General features: G+C 38.8%; 1 protein-coding gene across 3 annotated transcripts in view; it reads left to right on the top strand.

Annotated features, from left to right (window-relative positions):
- The window catches only part of LOC115754908, a 36,004-nt gene that overhangs the window by 8,324 nt on the left and 6,474 nt on the right, over positions 1-21,206 (top strand). For all 3 annotated transcript variants that reach the window (XM_030694087.2, XM_048285862.1, XM_048285863.1), the window contains 17 exons: positions 2,646-2,783; positions 4,480-4,590; positions 4,678-4,728; positions 4,809-4,909; positions 7,675-7,768; positions 9,056-9,181; positions 9,278-9,538; positions 9,651-9,729; positions 10,721-10,809; positions 10,891-10,974; positions 11,088-11,162; positions 11,238-11,285; positions 13,648-13,743; positions 13,972-14,201; positions 14,721-18,214; positions 18,441-18,520; positions 19,575-19,655. In XM_030694087.2, the coding sequence (XP_030549947.1) occupies positions 2,646-2,783; positions 4,480-4,590; positions 4,678-4,728; positions 4,809-4,909; positions 7,675-7,768; positions 9,056-9,181; positions 9,278-9,538; positions 9,651-9,729; positions 10,721-10,809; positions 10,891-10,974; positions 11,088-11,162; positions 11,238-11,285; positions 13,648-13,743; positions 13,972-14,201; positions 14,721-18,214; positions 18,441-18,520; positions 19,575-19,655 (5,238 nt within the window). The remainder of the gene's footprint in view (positions 1-2,645; positions 2,784-4,479; positions 4,591-4,677; positions 4,729-4,808; positions 4,910-7,674; positions 7,769-9,055; positions 9,182-9,277; positions 9,539-9,650; positions 9,730-10,720; positions 10,810-10,890; positions 10,975-11,087; positions 11,163-11,237; positions 11,286-13,647; positions 13,744-13,971; positions 14,202-14,720; positions 18,215-18,440; positions 18,521-19,574; positions 19,656-21,206) is intronic.

Below are 21,206 nucleotides of genomic sequence, written 5' to 3' on the forward strand. Positions count from 1 at the left end.
TTATAGCAAAAACGCTAAATATGTCCGGGTATATCACAATAATGACATGTTCGTGCAAGTCTAGTATTATCGCTTGTGTCACCAGAGGTGCTACTATATGATTGTGATTGGCCTCTACCGAACCCACGACCACTACCACCACTACTAAAGTCACGACCACTCCGACCACCACAACGTCCTCAATCGCCACCTCGGTTCCCTTGGACTGCCAAGGCAGAGCTATCACCCGTGGGGAATATATCTTTAGATGATTCACGTAAAACCCTTAAGACCCGAGAAAAGGTCTCCATCGGTGAGGCCACGGTGTTTCCTTCGAGAATTTGTGAACGAATTGCCTCAAACTCTGGTTCTAGTGCTCCCAAAAAACCCATAACAGCTAATTGTTCTCATTGTTCCTACATCTTCTTACCATCAAAGGTAATTGGCAAAGATGATTAAGTTTCTCATACATTTGTTTAAAATCAGCAAAGAATTGAGTAAGAGGCCGACCTTTTCTATCGGTTCTAAAGAAATCCTGGGAAACTTCATAGATCCTTATTAGATTATTTTCTCCGTAATAGGGAACATTCAAGTAATTCCATAACTCCTTAACCGTAGTGACATGTGTAACCAAGGCAGCCACATGAGATTCCATAGAATTCCACATTTGTCCAAGAATTCTAGCATCCATTGTATCTCATTTAGTATCAGCAGTAGTTCGTTCACCTATCATATGGTGATTTTGCTCTCTCCCAGTCAATACTACCATCACAATTCTCTTCCATTGCTGGAAGTTGGCGACCCTAGCTAATTTCTCCTCCGTCAAACGACTAGAGGATGCAGATACGACTTCAGTTAATACTCCTTTGTTTTTATTTGCCATAGTCGGACACTTCCACTAAACGAGGAACAAAACTCCACAAACTATCACAGCACCACTGATCACCAACTAAATCAGCCCCTTCACCTCACACAAATCAGAAACCAACAGCTTTGGAATCAAACCATACACCTCAAATAAATCTATGCAAATCCGACCCAATCAACACCTACAGCCACACACAACATTTAACCCAATCAGCTAGTCAAACCAACAACAATACTCTGCAACCACGATCAGCCAATCGGTACACCCAATCAATACGCATGACATTACACCCAATCAGCCAACTCAACATACATGATAGTACTCCATAACACGATCAGCAGCCAAACTCACCAAAAGAAAATTTCACAATCCTCTGTACATCAGATTCACAGAAACCTTACATCAGCAGTCGTGCCTTTGTGTGCACTTCAATCAGCAAAATCCGGCGCCACGGTCCAAAATCAGGTGCTACAGAGTAGTGCGAAGGGGTCACACTTCAATCAGCGACCCCCTAGGGTTGTGCGATCACCAAAGAAGAGTCGCAAGAAGAGTCACACTTCAAACAGCAACCCCAGGAAGACTCGCGCCTCGACCAGCAATGTCAGTACACGCCGGAAATGGATCGCTGAGCCAGGATCACTTTAGGGCGACACCGGAAATAGGGTTGTTGGGCGTCTAGCGATGTCGGAAGTAGGGTCGCCGGGCCTTGGTGACTACAGAAAGTGTCGGGTCTGGTGTTTGAGGATCCTTAGCAGATGATCGTCGATGATGAAAGTTAATTTTAGGGTTTAGATCTTAATTTCTGTGCTCCGATACCATGAAAACGATACTCAATGATATTATTTGATGGGAAGAACGACATATATATATCTATACAAACTAGGGTAAACTCCCAAAACCCACAAACCCACAAAGACCATTTTGCCCTTTACTCTTTAACAACTACTTTCTGTTCCATTGAACATATTTTGGTCAGAAAGACGACAATTAGCATTTTCACTTTGGGCAGGAAAAAATGAAATAAATCTACTCCATCCACATGCATCCTGGTTTTCTAGAAAAAAATGAAATAAATCTGGCGAGTGAGCTGGAGGCGGCGGTGGCGGCGATGACGGGTGGTCAAGTGAGCGGGCGGTAGTGGAAGCGACGATGGGTGGGTGGGCCTCGGAGAGCGGCGGTGGCGATGGGCGGGCAGCGGCAAGCGGCGCCGGTTGCTTGTCCTCGTCCGTTGGTAGGGGGATTTAATATTGAAGTGTTTTACAAATATGGGTTGGATTGGGTATGGGTTGGGTCGGGGTCGGGTCGGGTCAAGAAATATGTATTGCACGTAAGTGGGTTATAAATGAGTTAATGGGTCAATTTGGGTTGGACCATTTATGACTTGACCCAACTCACCCATTTGACACCTCTAGCATTTATAAAGGTTTGCGATGATTGATGTAGGCTAGAATCACCCCGATTGACATATTTACATTTCTCCTCTGCATATTGTGGAGATTGCGGTTGTTTCATCAAATAATAAATTATTATGAAATAGTGCCCTTCATTGAATAGCTCATGATAATTAGACAATAATATAGAAAATCAATATATGCATATAGAGAGTATTAAAATATGAACATAGAATAAATGCTGGTTTCTGATGAAACATATTTCTATTTCCAGTGTGACATGATATATTTGTGGGCAATAATTTTCTTTCCAGCAACGTTTTCTTTTCTAGTCTGGGAATTTTTGTCAGGTGTTTGTAGAAGATGAATTTTGAATGGTAGTCTGATCGGTTATGAATTTGTACCAGCCGGAGACATTTGCAAAAGTGCGTCCTCGGTGTGAAGCGCCACGTAGGGAAATGACGTACCTTACAAATTATACACCATGCCGCTATGTTCGGATATCATGTTTGAGGGGAAATCCAATTGCGATATTTTTTATTCAGGTAAATGACATGATATAATTAGTGTTATTTGGTGGTAAAATTTCAGCTGACTGTGTAAGTAGTTTTTTTTGTTTCTACTTGACTGAAACATTGTTCATCGCAGTTTCTAAGGGAGAGTCTAGTGTACAATTTCTTTATGTTAAGGGTAGATGGTTACAGATTTTGAGTTTCTGGGTTAGTGAAAAACCACTTTTCAATTTGGATGGTTTATTGGACTTCATAAATTCTCTTCCTCTGTAATTTTGTGTAAGGGCGGATCCCCTTGAGACCCTATGAAATTATGTGGTCTAGCATTCAACCAATTGTTTAGCGATGTTCATGTCATGAAATTGAAGAAATTTCAAATGGTTGTAGCTGTGACACCCTTAATCTTAAGTGCTTTGTGGGTTACTCTATGCTATCATCATGTATTATTACTTTATTATCAACTAAAGGGCTAAGGTCCTGTGAAATTGGGCTAATGCGGTGAGATCTTGGAGTTCTCAGTACTCTGAATTCCTTTGCGATGGTCTTTTGATTGAGCTTGTCATGTAACTTACCGGTTATTAGCAACACAGACCAAAAAGGAAGACAAGTTTGTTCAACATTATTTCCTTTGACGCTTAGTGCCATGGGTTTCTAGGATTGATTTTTCAAAGAGCTGTCACCCCGCTGATCACTATGTCACTATGTCTGGGGAAAAATTTAGAGGGCAAGGAATAGAGGAGGAGATAGTGAGGAGATGAAAGTCGGAAGGAGAGAGAATCTAAAGGTATATTGTTGTTTGGAAGAAGGGAAAGAAATTGGAAGGAAAGTTGTTTGGGAGTTAGTTAATAAAAATTTATTACCATTTTGCCTTTCTAATGGGTCATTTTTGTTTCGTTACAAGGATAATTTCAGAGTTTCAATTACATTAGTCCCACTTTTTTTCCAAAATGAGAAGGAAGAGATTGTTGGACCAAGGAAATTTTTTTTATCACTTTACAATATTCTTTTGTAGTTCCAAACTAGGCAGTGTACTTTTCTTCTCCCCTTATCTTCCTCTCTTTATTCTTTCCTTCCATAATCCCCCTTCCAATCAGAAGCATCAGAGTTAAGACCAAAAACAACATAAAACATGAACCTGTTAGTACATAGTCAAGTTCAATGGAGCTACTTAAAGTCTGCCATATCCACAAAATCTGACAGGGGAAAAGCTACTGAAAGAAAAACAGAGGATCCCACAATTTCCATCATATATGCGGTAGTATGTGCTTCATACACAGTGGTGTATGGTCGTATCCGCCTGAATCCAGAAAAAGACTGGTGGACTGCTTACTGAGGAAGTGAAAAGGAAAATCTCCCTCTAACATAGTAACACGTCCAGGAAAAGTCAGCATTGTTTCTCACTCTGAAGAAGATGTTAAAACAGTTTAGAATGAAAAGCCTAATAAGCGAATCTTCAAGGTCTAGTTGTGGAGATCCATGAGGTGCTTGCCCTTTCGAAATTTGCTTGATTTAATTACGATTGGATATTAAGATTCAGAATCAGATATTTATTTATTTAATAGATTTTTTTGTTCCAGATCTTGAACTGCTACTTCTTATATGGTGTCTTTTTATTATTATGGTCTCTCCTTACTGTTTGTTATCCTTAAATACGCTTGAAAGTCTAATGAACAGGTTAGTATCCATTTCATGAATGTTTATTTATTATCTAATTATCCTTATTTGGCAGCTAATTGGAGTTCCAGTGCCTGGTCTTGAACCAGAATTCCAACCAGTTGTCAGTCACTTGTTGCCACATATCGTAGCCCACAAGCAAGATGCTCCCGATGTGCACCTTCAGGTTGATGACATATTCTGCCACCTAATCTTCACTTGATGTCTTGATTTGAATTGTTTCATTTTATATCTGATGCTTGTTGATCTGTAGCTGCTTCAATACATGACATGCAGATTGCTTCCTTTCCTTCCCCAACTTGAGGTGATTTAGTGGTCTCATATGTTATTATAGATCATCTCCTTTTTATCCTGATCTTGGATAACATGGAGTTTTAATTCCAGGGAGACCTGGGCAGCTTTTCTGATGCTCCTGAACCTAGCATGCGTTTTCTGGCTATGGTTGCGGGTCCATTTTACCCTATACTTCACATTGTCAATGAACGGTTAGTTCACTTGAAGTTACCTGTCTTACCAGTTTGATGTATACTTCTATGAGGATCACCAATGAATCAAATTAGTGATAAAGAGTTTTCTTTTGAATAATTTATAAGGTATTAAAGGGAGGCCTCTGAGGATATGGACAAATACACTAGGAAGTGGTGTAGAAGGATTGTTGTAGGTGGCATTGCTTAACTTGAAATGGCATTTCTTGTTGTTGTTAATGTTGCTGCAGCTGCAGCTCTCAATAATTGGCATGAGGAGTGCTTACTATGATGAACTAATTTGCAAGAAAGATATACAATTTTAAGTGGAAGCCTTTCTATCTAGGAAACTGACCATGATCATTCATGAAAGCACCATTTGTTTTCTAATTTTTGGGTGTCTATTTGTATATATAGAAAGGCATGATGGGCAAATGAGACATCTAAAGGGCCTATGATCACATGTCTTGTAGTATTTTGCTGCATGTCTCGGCGAAAATGGGATCTGGCAGTGATGGTGTTATCAATTTGGATTCAAGAATGCATTTCCTCTGCTTCTTTTATGGTGTTGATGAATGAGAAAGCTAATCTTTATTTATATTCTAAAGTTTTATTTTCTAAGGCAATGGGGTTCACTTCCTCATTTCTTTTATTTATTGGAATGGAGGTCTCGAATAAAATGCTTGCTAGAGGAGTTGATTCAGGTTTGTTAAAATATTCGGACTATTAATATCTCTCACCTCTGATTCACTCTATGGTTTTCTCTGGCTCAAGTGAGGAGGATCTTTTGAATCTTAGAACTTTGCTCTGCTTTGTAGCTGTATCAGTTTTGAAGTTTAACTTATCAAAAGTGGCCTAATAACGGTATGCCTGGCTTGGTGATGGATGTCGAAGAAGGGCGGATGCGGGCAAAACTACTTGGTCGCAGAGTAAAGGACTTTACAGGTTACATATTTAGGGATTCCTTTGGGGGCTAAATTGAATCACTCGGCTTTATATAATCCAGTAATTCAGAAGATGAGAGGATGTTACCTGGTTGGAAGAGGAAATATCTATCCAAGGGGGAGAAAATTACTTTATTCAAGAGTACAGTGTCAAACCTACCCCACTTTTGTCTTTATTCCTCCTCTTTCAGTGGCAAAAAGAACCAAAAGAATGGAGACGTTGCAAAAATTCTTGTGGGGAAGTTCGGAAAGACAAGAAAATTGCACCTAGTAAATTGGGCAATGGTTAAACAACATTTTGTTCAAGGAGGGCTGCAAGAAAAGTCTCTTCAAAGGATCTCCTTGGAAAACGGCTGTGGAGATAATGTTAACAGGCCAACTAGGGTGAGAATTGCTGACTATTACATATGAATCATCAACTTTGGATGGGTGACTTGACGGAACAATGAAACTTATGGCATTGGAGTTTGGAGATGGATAAGGAAAAAATGGCCAAATTTTATGCATATTATTGAGTTCAAAGTGGGAAATGGCCTTCTCCATCTCCTTCTGGTATGACATGTTGGGGCACGAACCTTCCTTTAAGACAGCTTTTTTGGATTTGTTCAGAATAAGCTTCCTGCAGGAACGCTTGTAGTTTGTTCTGTTTCCTTTCTGATGGGGTGTTATCTGCTATCTGCAATGCTTCTCAGAAGATGGCCTAATGATGGGGAGATCAGCTATTTTTCAGATTGCTAAACTGGGGCAGGGAGAGATTATTGAAGGATGGAGATTTACTAATAAATGCTTCTACCGTGCATTTACTCAACATCTCCAAATAGGATGGAGTTTTCCCAGCTGATTTAATATGGAAAGCAAAAGTCCCCTGTAGAGTTCCCTTTTTTATTTGGGAGGCTAAGTGATGGAATGTCTTGACCATTGACAATGTGCAATGGAGAAACTTGGTGAATAGGTGTTTTTACATAAATATCCTAGTGAATCTGTTTGTCACCTTCATCTCAACTGGAATAGGGTGAGGTGATTTTGGCATTCCATGTTGGCAATGCGGTGTATATCTCGGGTTGAATAAACTGGCGTTAAAGAGGAAATGTGGGTTTGGAGATGGCTGCTTTTTCGCCAAGTTATGGGGAAGGGCGTAATGCTTCAACCATCCCTCCAGCTATTTTTTCGGATAATTTGGAGGGAGGGAAATCTGAGGGCTTTGAAAACAAAGGGTCTAGTACTAATTGTGTAAAATAGATGGGTAAAAAGTTATTTAGTTTCTGGTCCGCACAAAAATCACCAAAGTGGCACCTTTTCTTCGCTGGATTTGATAGACTGTGTCTTGTATCTAGCTTTGTACAAGGTCCTTACCCACTTGGTACCCTTATAATGAAAATTGTCTCTAACATTTAAAGTACTTATAGTTCGTTGATGTGGCAAATGAAACTACCCACCAAATGGATATACAATTGCATGATGCTATGGTTTTCTTAAAACACAAAGACTGATGCATGAGAATGCCATACAGGTGATATAATCATCCACCAAAATTTTATTATATGAAAACTGGTCTATAAAGCTACATGGACGTAACAGAAGGCATGGCAAGAAGACTGAGGTGAATTCTAGAGATGGGCAACTTAGATACATGTTAATCAGGTTTCAAACCAACCCAATTGAAGATACGCAACCATAGAAATCCTGTTCTGAGAAGCCGGATATTTTGTATTTTGCTGCTTTAAAATTATCTGTATTCTGTGGATCTGTGATTTTACTAGGGTATGCTAAGGTTGCATGTGTAATTTTATCTGCTATAGATGAATTATGAGCTAAGCTGTGGAGGGTGATATTGTGATGCAGTGAAACGACGAAGTCTTCATCAAATGTCTCGGATTCTGAAGTTTCTAAAAACAATCAAACATCGTCAGTGATTGCCGTCTCCTCAAATTTTGAGGTACTCTTTCCTTTTCCTTGACTATTTCTGGTTTGCAGCCTCGTAACCTCACCAATTGCTTTCCTGAAAGGCTGTCTCTTATCACCCTGTTTCCCCTGGCGAGGTCCTGTCCCTGTCCACTCCTATATTTATCAGTGAATCATGGAGGGAGTGATCTCTTTTCTGGTTTTGCTTTCTTAGGCGGCTTCGTGATTTTCATATTTTTTTTGTCATTGGCAAGGTTGTGTTCCTTTGGTGAGGTGAATAATGATCCGCTTATTGATACATATGGATAGATAGCCTACTAGAGTCACTACGTTACATAACTCTTGAACTGCAATTAGGATAATGGTGACAAATTAGTGATATGTAGGGGTGTAATTTTGTTCATTTCGTAATCGCATGGACCTGTTTGACATAAATAAATAGACTGGTAGTATGTGGGTTGAACATGCATAACCCCTAGTGACCTAGTCCAACCTCTTCAATCAAATGTGTTATGCCAACTTAATGGCGTACCATAACTTATTTAGTTTCTATAAGGTTAGTCTTTTGTATTCTTTTACTAATGGAGACGTAAAGAGTGAATATAGTGCTAATTAACAAGTTATTATAGCTGGAAAGTTTTATTTTTGGTAAATTAGGATTACTGCTAATTCTTTTTGAAAATTAAATCAAATAAGGACCTAGTCCATAGCTTTATAGATTTTTTCTGTAATTATTGTGTTTGACAAGTTGTCATATTATTTTGACAAAAAAAAAAGTAATAACATTACGTGTGTCAATTTCATAAATAAAGACAATAAAAACTAAACTGTGTCAAGAAGCTATAAGGTTTGTTTGGGTCTTCGTGGGGTTGGACTGACCCAATGTGACCTATTTAATTAAACAGGTTATGTGAGTCATATTTGATTTACCTATTTAATAAGTGGATTGTGTTCATGTGGAGTTTTCAACAGATTGATTAGATATGAACTGTGTTTGGGTTGACCTATTTAATGATACCCCCTTAAGTTGACAAAACAGACGCAATCCGTGGACACAAGTTGACACCTTTATTGATATGTAATGTCCACCTGTCACAACAATTATAATTGTTGTATGTTAAATTATATGTTTTAGCTGAAAACTTTGGGCATTCATTTTTCTCCTGCTTTGTGAGCTAAGATCCCCATTTTTTTGGTTATTTTTCAAATTCAAAGGTAGGATATGCTTTTCCTTTTGCTTTCCTTTTTTGGAAAACACTTTCATCATCTTATGGTACTGATTGCGGGCAACATAATTTCTCTTTTGACTTCACGTGTGTAGCCTCGGCGACTTCGGAGTGCATCACCATTATTTACATCCAGCTCTACTGTTTTCCGGTCAGATGCAGTTTTTGTGCTTCTTAGAAAGGCCTACAAAGATTCTGACTTAGGAACTGTCTGCAAAGCAGTAATAACATCATTCTTTGCTCCTACTTATTTTCAAGATTTGGTCCTAACCTAGACCTGTTCTAATTTGTTTGATTTTCTTGTTCAAATTTTGCAGGCTTCTGTCATTCTGCAAAAGTTCATTGAGCCTGCTGTAGGACAAGAGACATTTAACCCTTCATGTGATGAAGCACCGGGTTTGGATGATAACACAATGCCTGCATTGGGCAATCCTTTTTCCGTGACTGATTTCTGTAGCTTATTTGGAGAGGATTTCCAGATGCCTGATGATCAATCAGATTCTAGCTACCTGAGCATTTTGGATATATGGGCAGTGGAAGAAGGAATTATGCATGTGCTTTATGCCTGTGCGTCACAGGTCAATTGTGTTTTAGGCATCCAATGCTCCTCTTTTCATGACGTCCATTATTTGTTGTGCTTTTAGTCCATGGATCTAATCATCATTTTTATGTACTTTCTATACTTCGCAGCCCCAGCTTTGCAGAAAACTAGCGGAGAACCCTGTAGAGATTTGGTCAGCTTTACCACTTATCCAAGCACTGTTGCCAGGTTGAGCATTGTCAATCAGAATTGCTTTTGGAGGATATTGCATTGTCAATGTTGTAGTCTTGAAGATATTTGTAACCGTAGATTTGCAGTTATTGCGGAATGCTGTGTGAATAGACATAGTACAATTTAGTTGTTTTTTTCGAACTTCTCCAATTTTCAAGAAGTAATGTTGAATTCTTTAAATACCAAAATGTTTTCATTAGGGTTGGTTGCACGTTCCTTTCACCTAGAAATCAGTGAATATTTTCTCATTCTTTCTTTTGTGGCAAATTTGCCCTTAATGCTAGTTTTTTCTTTCAAAGTCTGTTACCTGGGTTCAATGTTAATATTAATGGGTAAATTTTCTTTTTGTTAGCAACTTTTTTTGAAATATTTCAGAAGCACAAAAGGAAAACATGGGTTTCTACTTGAACAAATAGCATGGCCCTGTTAACATATGCTTGCGTAATCTGAATCTACTTTATTAAGATTGCTATACCAACTTTCAAGCCAAAAGGAAAAATAAATAAAGAACTCATATGTCAACTGAATCAAGCTTTCTGAGTTCACTGTCTTAGAGGATGCCGCAGTAAAATAATTCAAGTGGTAACTATGGAAGGAATTTGATTGGTCGGCATGAGAATAAGAGTAAATTAGCTCCAGCTTGCAGCAGTGCAAGCAAGGATTTACAGGCACTTCCGTACTTTCATAGCATGGTCTAGTGCATTTTTCAATTTCTCAGCCCTTTCGTATGATCAGAATGCCCTTTTTGTTTTTTTGACAAAAAACAGTGTCTGGAAGGAAACTTTGACGAATTGAAAGATTGGGTGGCTTATCTCTGAAATTGAAGTGTTAAGTGTGTCATTCGAATTCCCTAGGGTGGGGTGTAGTTGCAATTAACTCACATATCTTGTTGTTTATGCATTCCCATGAACCTTCATACATTATTTGTCAACTTCTTTTTACACAATCTCTGGATACGTTTGATTGATTAGCTTTATATGTAATACAGCCCTTCGTCCCTCCGTGAGCAGTTCTGATCATTATAGTGAGAGTTTTTCCCAGTGGAGACAACCTCATGTCCAGCGAGCCTTGTCTCAGGTTGCATCTGGCAAAGGTTTCTTCATTTTTTGAAAAATTGTTTTCTGTTACATCTGCTGACCCCACTAATTGTATATGCAGATTGTCATGATGACATCTTCATCATTGTACCGTCCATTACTCCATGCCACTGCCGGATATCTTTCATCATTTTCGCAGTCACATGTTTGTGCTTGTAGTACATGTCCAATGCTGTTGTATATGAATCTCGTACTTTTTAGTGATAAGGGTTTCTCAACTCACTTCTGTTTCAACCATTGTGACTGACTCTTGGATAGGTCAAGGCTGCTTGTGTTTTGATTGATCTCTGTTCAAGTGTCTTAGCTCCATGGATGCCTCAAATAATTGCAAAGGTTGGTTGCAAGTAGATTTCCTTCGGTGTTTATTAATTTATCCACTCTTACTACCATTTTAACTCATTGACGCAGGTTGATCTTTGCATGGAACTTCTAGAGGACCTCTTAGGCATAATACAGGTTTGACATTTTGTTGTTCTTTCTTCAGTGGTATGACTATTCATTCTATTTTTCCTTTCTTGTGGGTTAACTTTTATTTTTGTTACCCTTGTCTTGATCCTGGGACTTCTTTTGCTCACTCGTTTTTGTTTCTGGAGAAGCGAGAGTTGATTTATAAGGCCCAAAGGCCATATAAATTTACAAATCCTCAGAGCAAACTCAAAACCCCAATTATGACAAAGCCTTTTTTCTGTTTTAGAGTTCAAGGGAAGCTTGTGGATACTTTGCCCTCAATATGTGACTTTCTATTGGGATGATTCCCTTGGAGACGTAGGAGCAATCGATACTTGTATAATTTTTAAGAGAAGAAGTTCATATACCTATAGTGGCATTTAGAGGAATTCCTTTAAGCATACACCACTTTCAGATTATTATTTAGCTTTTCTCGAAAAAGGTATATACCCCTCAGATTGGTGTATCACCTAGGCAAACTGACTCTGAATTCGGATGGTGATAACGTGAGGATTTCAAAATAAAGTCTTCTTTCTACTATGTTCTGGAAATTCATTGACTTGATTCGACAATTCAGTTCTTTTCTGTCTTCTTTCCTCATTATTTTGAAAAACTTCTCAAGATGAAGAGAGTAAGAATGGAAATAAGAGAGGGAGGATTCATTTGAAAACCGAAGGCTTAACCCTAACATTAGTTCCTTCACTATTTATATCTCAAGAAGAATCTGTACAAGTACCATAATTCGCTTCTACTCATGTGTGTGCATTGACTTAAGCACCTAATGGTTAACCTACAGCATACAAGCCTTAACTTACCCCATCCCTTTGTATCCAAATATTGTCACATTATACAATCCTTAACCTACAGCATACAAGCCTTATGACACATTCTACCTGACTTCACTTACATTCACATTCTCATTAGCTGCGTATCCAAATATTGTCATTCAGGCTTCTTAATTGTCAGTCATTGAGTTAAAGAAATTTTACGAAACCGTCCTCTTTGTTTTTCTTTGATTACACTTTGTATCCTCTTGCTTTAAATCCTGTACTTGGCACTTTCTTCTTTCTATAATCTTCTTAGTGATGTTGGAGTCCCAGGCGTGAATTGTAGGGTTTTTGAAACCATAGGATGCAATGGACAGGGTTTAAAAAAAACAAGGGTGCAAAGTGTGAGTAGAAAAAAAGTTGAGACTGGTTTTTGATGACGGAACTGCTTTCATGATTTCATCATTTAATTGAACAATCCTAGGTGCACTAGAAGTGCAACTACAACTTCTCTGTAAAGTGTGAATTTCTCCATTTATCAGTCCAAGGGTAACTGATATTTTCCAATTTTGAGATATGGACATACTTGTAAGTCTATAACTATTTATGTAGCATATATGTGTGCATCTATATTCAAGTATTGTTTCATCAACAATCTCGCACGAATGCAAATGTTGAACCACTTGGATGGAATTTTCACTAGGAGCTTCAAAGGTGTAAAGGAAGGGGAAAAGTGAACATGAAGTCATATGTCAGAGAGAAGTCTAGAGTGGATTTGTCAGCCATGATTGCCTAGGCTCAGGAGATGATTCCAATATTATCAGCATGACTTGGGACAAGTAGGAGATCTATGCTGGAAATGTTGTTGGTCTTGTGCACATGAAAGGCACTTGCTCTTGTACAACTTCCCTCCAGTTTTAGCAGCTTAGAGAGGCATCCTTTTGGACTAAATTAAGAGCTCTTATAAACAGATAATAAAAGGAGCAGCGGATCAACATTTAAGTTATCCCTTTCTATGAGCTACGAAAAACATGTAGAATGACATGTGAAGCATTTTATATGTTTTCGAATGATAATGGAGCTATATGAATGACCAAGTGCTTTTCTCTTTGCTTTGTAGATTTTAGAGCCCTTAACTACTATTCCATCCCTTTATCTACCTGCTTAAGCTTTTAGATAAACTGATGGAAGACTCACAACTTCTACCTTGTATCGGGTAGGAGTTCGGTGTTCAAATCCCTCAAAGGTCCCTCATCTACCTGCTACAACAGTCTATGTCCATGCTGTAAGTCTTGGCCAATTCCCAAATCATGTTTGGGAAGAGTGTTAATAAAATAAACCTTCATTTATCACCTTAAGCTTCTAGATAAGTAGGCATCGCTATCTGTTAGACATTACAATTTGCCTTTTATTCTAGTTTTGTGTGAATTCTTTCAACTGAGAGAAACGGCAAATACATCGATGAATGATGGCCTTTTAAGGGTTGTTTAATTTGGTTGTTCTGTCTGTCAGGCTTTGAATTTTTACAGTTTGCATCTTCCTGTTTTAACTGCAGCTTTCTTTGAGAGTTGTATCTTAAGGTTTTTTCATTATTGCATGATTAGGCTTCTCGTCATTCTCTTGCCCCTGCACGAACTGCCCTCAAATACTTTCTTCTTGGTTTGTCTGGGCACCTGGATGATATATTGGGGAAATACAAGGTATGTTACTGTTTATATGACCGTTCATACGTTGGATGTGCTACCTTGTGTTCCAAATGACGAGAATCAAGATTCACAATAACTTGCGCGCAAACTCTATCATGCTCGGCTTCTTTTATTGGATCAGAGATTAGTTGCCCTAGCTTTCTCTGCTTTTTCACTTCTCAAAGTTCTCTGGTTTTGATTGGATACTGTGTGGAAGTGAGATTTTCTTTCGGCTTCTTTCAGGAAGTCAAGCATAGAATTCTCTTCCTTATAGAGATGCTAGAGCCTTTCCTTGATCCCGCCATAAGCACATTCAAGAGCACAATAGCTTTTGGAGACGTTTTTCCGAATTTTGTTGAAAAGCAGGAAAGCAATTGTGAGACTGCCCTCAACATCATCCGCACAGCTGTATGGAAGCCAGCCATACTTCCTTCTTTGGAATCTGAATGGAGAACTGGATCAGTTGCTCCTAGGTAATTTTCTCCCAATATCACATCAGTTGAAATTAAGTTATCTGCAGGATGATTAGCCAGGATAATCTTGAGATCTCCACTCCTGTTCTGCATTTGTTTTATAATATCATGGTTCGAAGCATGATGACTTGGTCTTGCTGTAATCATGAACATATGGTCAATATATTTTTAATTGATTCCCAGGGAGGAGGAAAAAACGAATCCTTTTTCATTCATAATGAAGTTCAAGTGGTAATCGTGCTCTTTTCTTTGTTGTATAGTAAAAGTAGAATGTTTTTGTCAACACTCTTTAGAGAATGGACCTGGGTGAAGCAAAAAATGTTTATGCATGAGATCAGGATCTGATATACTAAAGTCATGGAGATAGTCTACTTCCATGTTGTTGTAAAGGCTACATACTGACCTTTTGCTGGACAAGAAATGATGGAGCTTTTGTGCACTATGATGCCTTTTTCCTGGGCTTGTTGAATTAGATAGTGAACCCCAGAGCATGGAATAACAGTTCATGTGTATGTGCAGTGTGCTTCTTTCAATATTGGAACCTCACATGCAGTTACCACCCGACATTGACCTTTGCAAGTCTCCTGCGTCTGTTAATGAGGTGGAAGCATCTTCCTCTTCTTTAGCCTCTGCTGTCCGACGTGGTGGAGCTTCCTTAAAGCCAAGTAGCCTGGAGGACCATGATGGGAAGGTAGAGGTATCTGATGCAATTTCTAAGGTGGATGCCATTGAAGATGCAACCATGCTTTTTGTCCCTGATGAACTGCGGAACATTGCATTACTAACTGTGCCCATCACTCATGATCTGAATACCTCAGATGCTAAGCTAGAAGATACCAGCTCAGAACAAAAGCATACATTGGACAAAAGCTTAACTGACCAGTCCAAGAATGGGTTTGTTTTAGATGCAGATTTGAATTTGGAGTATTCCAACTTGCAAGCAGATTATTTTCAACTTGTCAATTATGGGGATTGTGAGCTCAGAGCTTCGGAATTTCAACGTTTGGCTTTGGATTTGCACTCACAGCATGAGGTTACTGCAGAGGGTCATGACGCTGCTATAGATGCTTTGCTTTTGGCTGCTGAGTGTTATATCAATCCCTTTTTCATGTCTTCCAGATACAGCATGAAGGTTGTCAGTGAATTAACCAGCAGCAACATCAAGGTTCCTGCACTTTCTACATTTCCAGACATGAGGAAGCAATCTGGTGATATCAATACTTTTGAAAGTATAGCTTACCTTGAAAAGAAAAGAGACAAGATGGTGCTGCAGTTGCTACTTAAAGCTGCGGAATTGGACAGGAACTATCAGCGGGAAGTGTCAGATGATGGACCTGCATACCATACCGAATTATCTGATGAGCCAGTTGTCGAGTTATCTCCTGAAGATGTAGAATCTGCTGATGCCATCACCTTGGCTAGACAAAACCAGGGTTTGCTGTGTAATTTTCTGATCCAGAGATTGCAAAGAGAGCAACATTCAATGCAAGAGATTTTAATGGAAGGTCTTCTGTTCTTGTTACACTCATCCACCAAGCTCTGTTGTGACCCTGGTCTTGTGATCAATATCATCTTAGGTTCTACTGAGTACTTTAATAGTATGTTGACCTCCTTCTATATTCAGTTAAAGGGAGGTAATCTACATTTGGATGCTGAAAGAGTGTACGAGCTTCAACGGCGCTGGATATTGCTTAAGAAATTGGTAATTGCCACAAGTGGTGGGACTGAAGGTTCAGAGTTCAGAATTAGCATCAATAATACCAACTGTGGAAATTTGCTTCCACCTTCAGCGTGGATGCAAAAGATATCGACATTTTCAATTTGTGCTTCTCCTCTTGTCCGATTCCTTGGTTGGATGGCAGTATCACGCAATGCAAAACAATATGTGAAAGACCATCTTTTTCTTGTCTCAGATTTAACTGAGCTGACGTATTTATTATCCATCTTCTTCGATGATTTGTCCATGGGAGATAAAGTTTTTAAGAGAGAGGATGATGAGATAGGTATTGAGCAATTAGGAGCCAAACCAGAGAACGCACCAGGTAAAGGGTTTGAACAATATGTTCAACAAAATGGAAATCAGTCTTTTTATGTCATTTACCCTGATCTCTGTAGACTTCTTCCTAATATGAAAAGGCAATTTGAATCTTTTGGAGAAATCATTTTGGAGGCTGTTGGCTTGCAACTCAGGTCTCTTCCTTCCAGTGTACTACCTGATGTTTTGTGCTGGTTCTCTGATCTTTGTTCGAAGCCATTTTCTCTGGAATTAAATGCTTCTCAACTTAGTCCAAATGAAATAAAAGGTTTTGCTGCAACAAATGCAAAAGCAATTATCCTTTACATACTTGAAGCCCTCGTAGGTGAGCATATGGAAGCTATGGTAGCTGAGACACCTAGACTGGTACATATGTTGGTTTCTCTTTGCAGAGCCTCGTACTGTGATGTGCTTTTGTTAGATTCAGTAATGTCTCTTTTGAAGCCAATTATTTCATATTCTCTAAAGAAAGTGTCTGATGAGTCTGCGTTAGTTGATAATTCGTGCCTCAGTTTTGAATCACTGTGTTTTGATGAGCTTTTCAAGGCCATTGGGGAGAGAAGCAACGGGGAAGTTGACTCTTCTGTGAAATCACATGGAAGAGCTTTGACTATTTTCACACTGGCATCTGTCTTTCCTGATCTCTCTTTCCAGCATAGGAGAGACATATTGCAGTCTTTACTCTTGTGGGTTAATTTTACTTCTTTTGAGCCCACATCTTCCTACCAGGACTACATTTGCGCTTTCCAATGTGTTGTGGACAACTGCAAGCTACTGTTGCGTCAAGCATTACGGTTCTATGGCGTTATGGCAGTCAAGTTATCTTCAGATTATGGTATTAATGCATTCTACGATGCTGACAGGAAATCAATTGGCTGGTTTCTCAATGACATTTTGCATGAGTCACTTACATCTGAGGTTACAGATACTTGTAGCACTAGTGGTAAACTTAAGTCCTTGTCTGTGGAGGAAATAAAAGAGTTCGTGGAGGACATGGACCGTCTGATTAACAAACTTAGTCCAACACTGGAGCAATGTTGGATGCTTCATCGACGACTTACCAAGAAGTTGGTTGTTTCATCAGCAGAAACCTCTACATACTTGAGGTGCTTATCTGCAATTCTACAAAACATTCATTTATATGATGATGGCAAAAGTGGCGACTCTCCCACCTCAGTTGTGTCTTCAAATGAGCTTCCAATGCATTGGAGGGTCGGTCTAGAGGGCCTTGGTGAATTTATTTTGGTTCTCCTAGAAAGACATTGCTGGACTGTTGCATCTGTGATGGTTGACTGCCTACTTGCAGTACCACTTCTTTTGCCCATTCAAGATATTGTGGGAACCCTATGTGTAGCAATCACAAGGTTTTCTTGCCATGCTCCTAAACTTTCTTGGCGTTTACAATCTGATAAATGGTTGACGACGTTGTTTGGTAGAGGATTCCATAACTTTGGTGGAAAGGAGGCTGCAGTGGTGGATCTATTTTGTAGGTTGCTTGGCCATAATGAACCTGAGCAAAGGCTGATAGCACTTAAGCACTTAGGAAAGATTGTTGGTCAAGACATTGATGGAATCTCAGTCATTGGTTATTCAGGATATCAGGATAAGTTAGTTTCTCCTGTTTCAAGAACTGATACTTTTGAGTCGGTTCTCCCTCTTCTGGTTTCAAGTACGTGGGATCATGTTGCTCTTATCGGATCATCAGATACATCATTGCTTCTGAGGACACGTGCAATGGCACTACTAGTAGATTATATTCCCTTTGCTGGTCGTCAGCAGTTACAATGTTTTCTTGCATCTGCTGATGCTGTTCTAAATGGCCTAGGGAAACTTCCACATCCAATGCTTGAGAGCCCTTTCTTACAACTCTCTCTAGCACTCGTTGCAGGCGCTTGCCTGTACTCTTCAGAGGAAGATATTTCTTTGATTCCTGATAACCTATGGATTGAGATTGAGAATTTGGGATCTTCAAAGACTGGTATGAAAGAAGTTTTCTTTGTTGCTGTTTATTTTAGCCTCTTGAAGTCATTCCAGCTTCTGCCACCTTTCCCCCTGGAAAGAAAGAAAAGAAAAGAGAAAGAAACGACAGATTGATCACTTATGAAAAGAAGCAAAAACAATCTTGGAATGAACCTTCTGTTTTTGGGTGTGTGCGTGTTTTCGTTTTGTTTTCAAATGATCTGGGAACTCTCTATGTGTTGCAGAAGGAAGGATTGGATATCTTGAGAAGCAAATTTGCCTAGCCTTATGTAGGTTGAGAGATAAAGGGGTTGAGGAGAAAGAGGTAAGTGGAAGATGATTTTTGTAATCCTTTTCTCTCGTATTTTGACTTTAAATAATGTACGAATGCAGCATTGTCACTCCTTTGAATCAGATCATGGTACTGTCAGTTAGGAAAGAACTATCAGCTTGGTTGGCACTGATGTTTTGTGAAAATAAGTAAAAAGAATTCTGGTTTTGATCCCAGCTTTCATTTTCTGCATTATAGTAGGCCTCCCTAATGAAGTCAAATAGGTGCAATCAAGGATAGGCTACCACTCTCTATCTTTTGGTTTGATGATTTGGTTTCTTTCATTCCAACTTGGTTTGGTGTCTACTTGCTTCTTTTCTCTTTTTATTCCTTTCCTGCACTTCAATGACCTTATCAATGTTGGAAGTGGAGCATGAGCATTGCTTTTGTCTTTTATTCATTTGAATATTGTTATAATTCCCGACATCCTGTCATCAAATTTCTTCCATCGCAATATAGCGCATTTACGATTTTTTTTTAATTGATTCCTCCTCATTTAGTCTGTACTTCCTCGTCAATCATCCTTCATTTGATCAAAGCACTCTCTTAGTTCCATGTCTAACTGTTGGTCATGGATCAAGTTCAACTTAGGTTTCTATGCTTCTTGAACTGATTCATTGACATGAAGCTGAAAATTCTGATTGCAATTTAATCTGTAAAACATTCTCACATGATCCACCACAGAAAAAAAGATACATCGGAATGGCTACCGACTTTATTCAAGCACAGGATCCACAATTAACCACCCATTCGCCGTCACTTTGTTGATCTTTCTTGCAGTTTTTAGATTATCCCTTCTGACATGTATTTTATATAGAGGAGGTACCTCCTTGGTGCTCTTTAATGAACTATCTACCACAGATATCTTTTATAAACTTTCGAATTGAGTCATAATTATCATTTTCTGTGGAGCTCATTACCTAATTAGAGGCTGTATTAGGTGCAGGATGGTTCAAAAGAATGTTGTCTGACTGCTTTCATGTAGGCCGAATTTTACATATTCAATAGCTTATATTTAGTTTTCCTGAACCATGCTTCATTGTAAAAGGTCCTGAGAGAAGCTCTTTCCGCCGGTGGTTTCAAGCAACTTGACCCTGATTTCAGCAGCGCACGCGAGGAAATTCTTCAGGTAGTAAGTATTTCTGGCATTTACATATTAATGTCATATTGTATAAAATAGCTGATCTACTTTAAAGTCGTATGTCTTCCTCTTGTGGTTATTCTAAGGCATTCCAACGACCAATCTTTAGTCTACAGGAGGTAGTGAACTGAATTTATAGGTAAATAAAATCATATATAGCACCAATGGGTGCAAACTCAAGTGCAAAGCTCAAGAAACCAAAAAAGAGCCTAATGGCAAGACAAAGCATTTACAGTGTTGTCAATGCATTGTCAACCACATGCATGTTCCACTCTAACAAAAGTGTAAAACTTTGAGCTGATTGTCAATAATTACAAAAATGGAAGACCATTCTCCTTCAAATACTTCCTTGTTCCTGGAAACATTGAAAGGTTTGGAAACCGATCTTTTAGTGTCATTTCTCCGCACACTGTGTCGAGCCAAAAAGAATTTCCAATTCCCATTGCCCAGTTTAGTGCAGCTTGAAGAGAAAACTCACTCCAGTCCTCTCTAATCCACCTCCAAATGCCAGTGTCGTGTTTTCTTTTGGAGATCCAACCTGCTTTAAGTTTGCATCCGGACATCCGTGCCTACGTCTGTAAAAATAGCTGTGGACATTGTATTTGATAGTATTTGTCGGATCATCAAGAAGTTTTGAACTCAAGTTGGGACCTTTAGCGTTTCTTAGACTGTAGTGTCAGCTAACATAGATCTCATGTATGATAGTTGTTTCGAGAACCTGTGTTTTTTCAACTTTTGTTGAAATTCAAGTTATTAACTTGTACGCATTTTGTGAGTCAAGGATTCCTCGAAAAAGCAATGTTGTGGATGGATAGAGGAGATAGGACCAGTCTTGAAAACATATGGTGTTGTAAGCTGTAGATGGTTCTTTGTATGTTGCCATTAACAATCATGTAGCACACTATTGCTAGTTTGGTCAACAGTGAGAAATTAAAGTTTATGCCTAGTTTGTTTTTCGTTCGGTTTGAATTGGCAGTTTATGGGTGATTTGTTATGACAAAAGGATTCATCTATTTCTTGGCATTTACTTTTATCTTCTGAACCGTCACTAGTTGTTTGCGTAACTTTATAGATTAGCTTAGTGCCACTGGGTTTTAGGTCTTATTTGTAGTTCAACCAAGAAAATGTTATGCATTCAAGAAAGATGCTGAGCCATGTCTATTAACTTAGCTCATAAAATTAGGTTAATTTTTATGACTTTGCTGATTGACCTGTGAACGATTTATCTTCATAATGTTGACATGTATGATAAGAATTTGAAACTGATAAAGAGGTGAAAGACTTATATTTTTACCATTTTGATAGACAGGATTGTGAGTCAAAAGGATTTACTGGGTGAATCTAGCACTTTCTGCATATGATGTTTGAGTTAATTTTCCGCTAAAAATGACGCCCCAATTATGAAGTAGCTCTAGTTCTTTCACTAAAAGAAAGTTCGTGATTGGTCATAAAATGGTAAGAGGGAGTTTTAGGCTTGTTTCTCAGAAAATGCACGATTTGGAAAGTATTTTCCTAAAATTGATAACTTGTATCACTTCA

The sequence above is a fragment of the Rhodamnia argentea genome, chromosome 9 (assembly GCF_020921035.1).
Source record: "Rhodamnia argentea isolate NSW1041297 chromosome 9, ASM2092103v1, whole genome shotgun sequence".
Classification (NCBI taxonomy): Eukaryota; Viridiplantae; Streptophyta; class Magnoliopsida; order Myrtales; family Myrtaceae; genus Rhodamnia; species Rhodamnia argentea.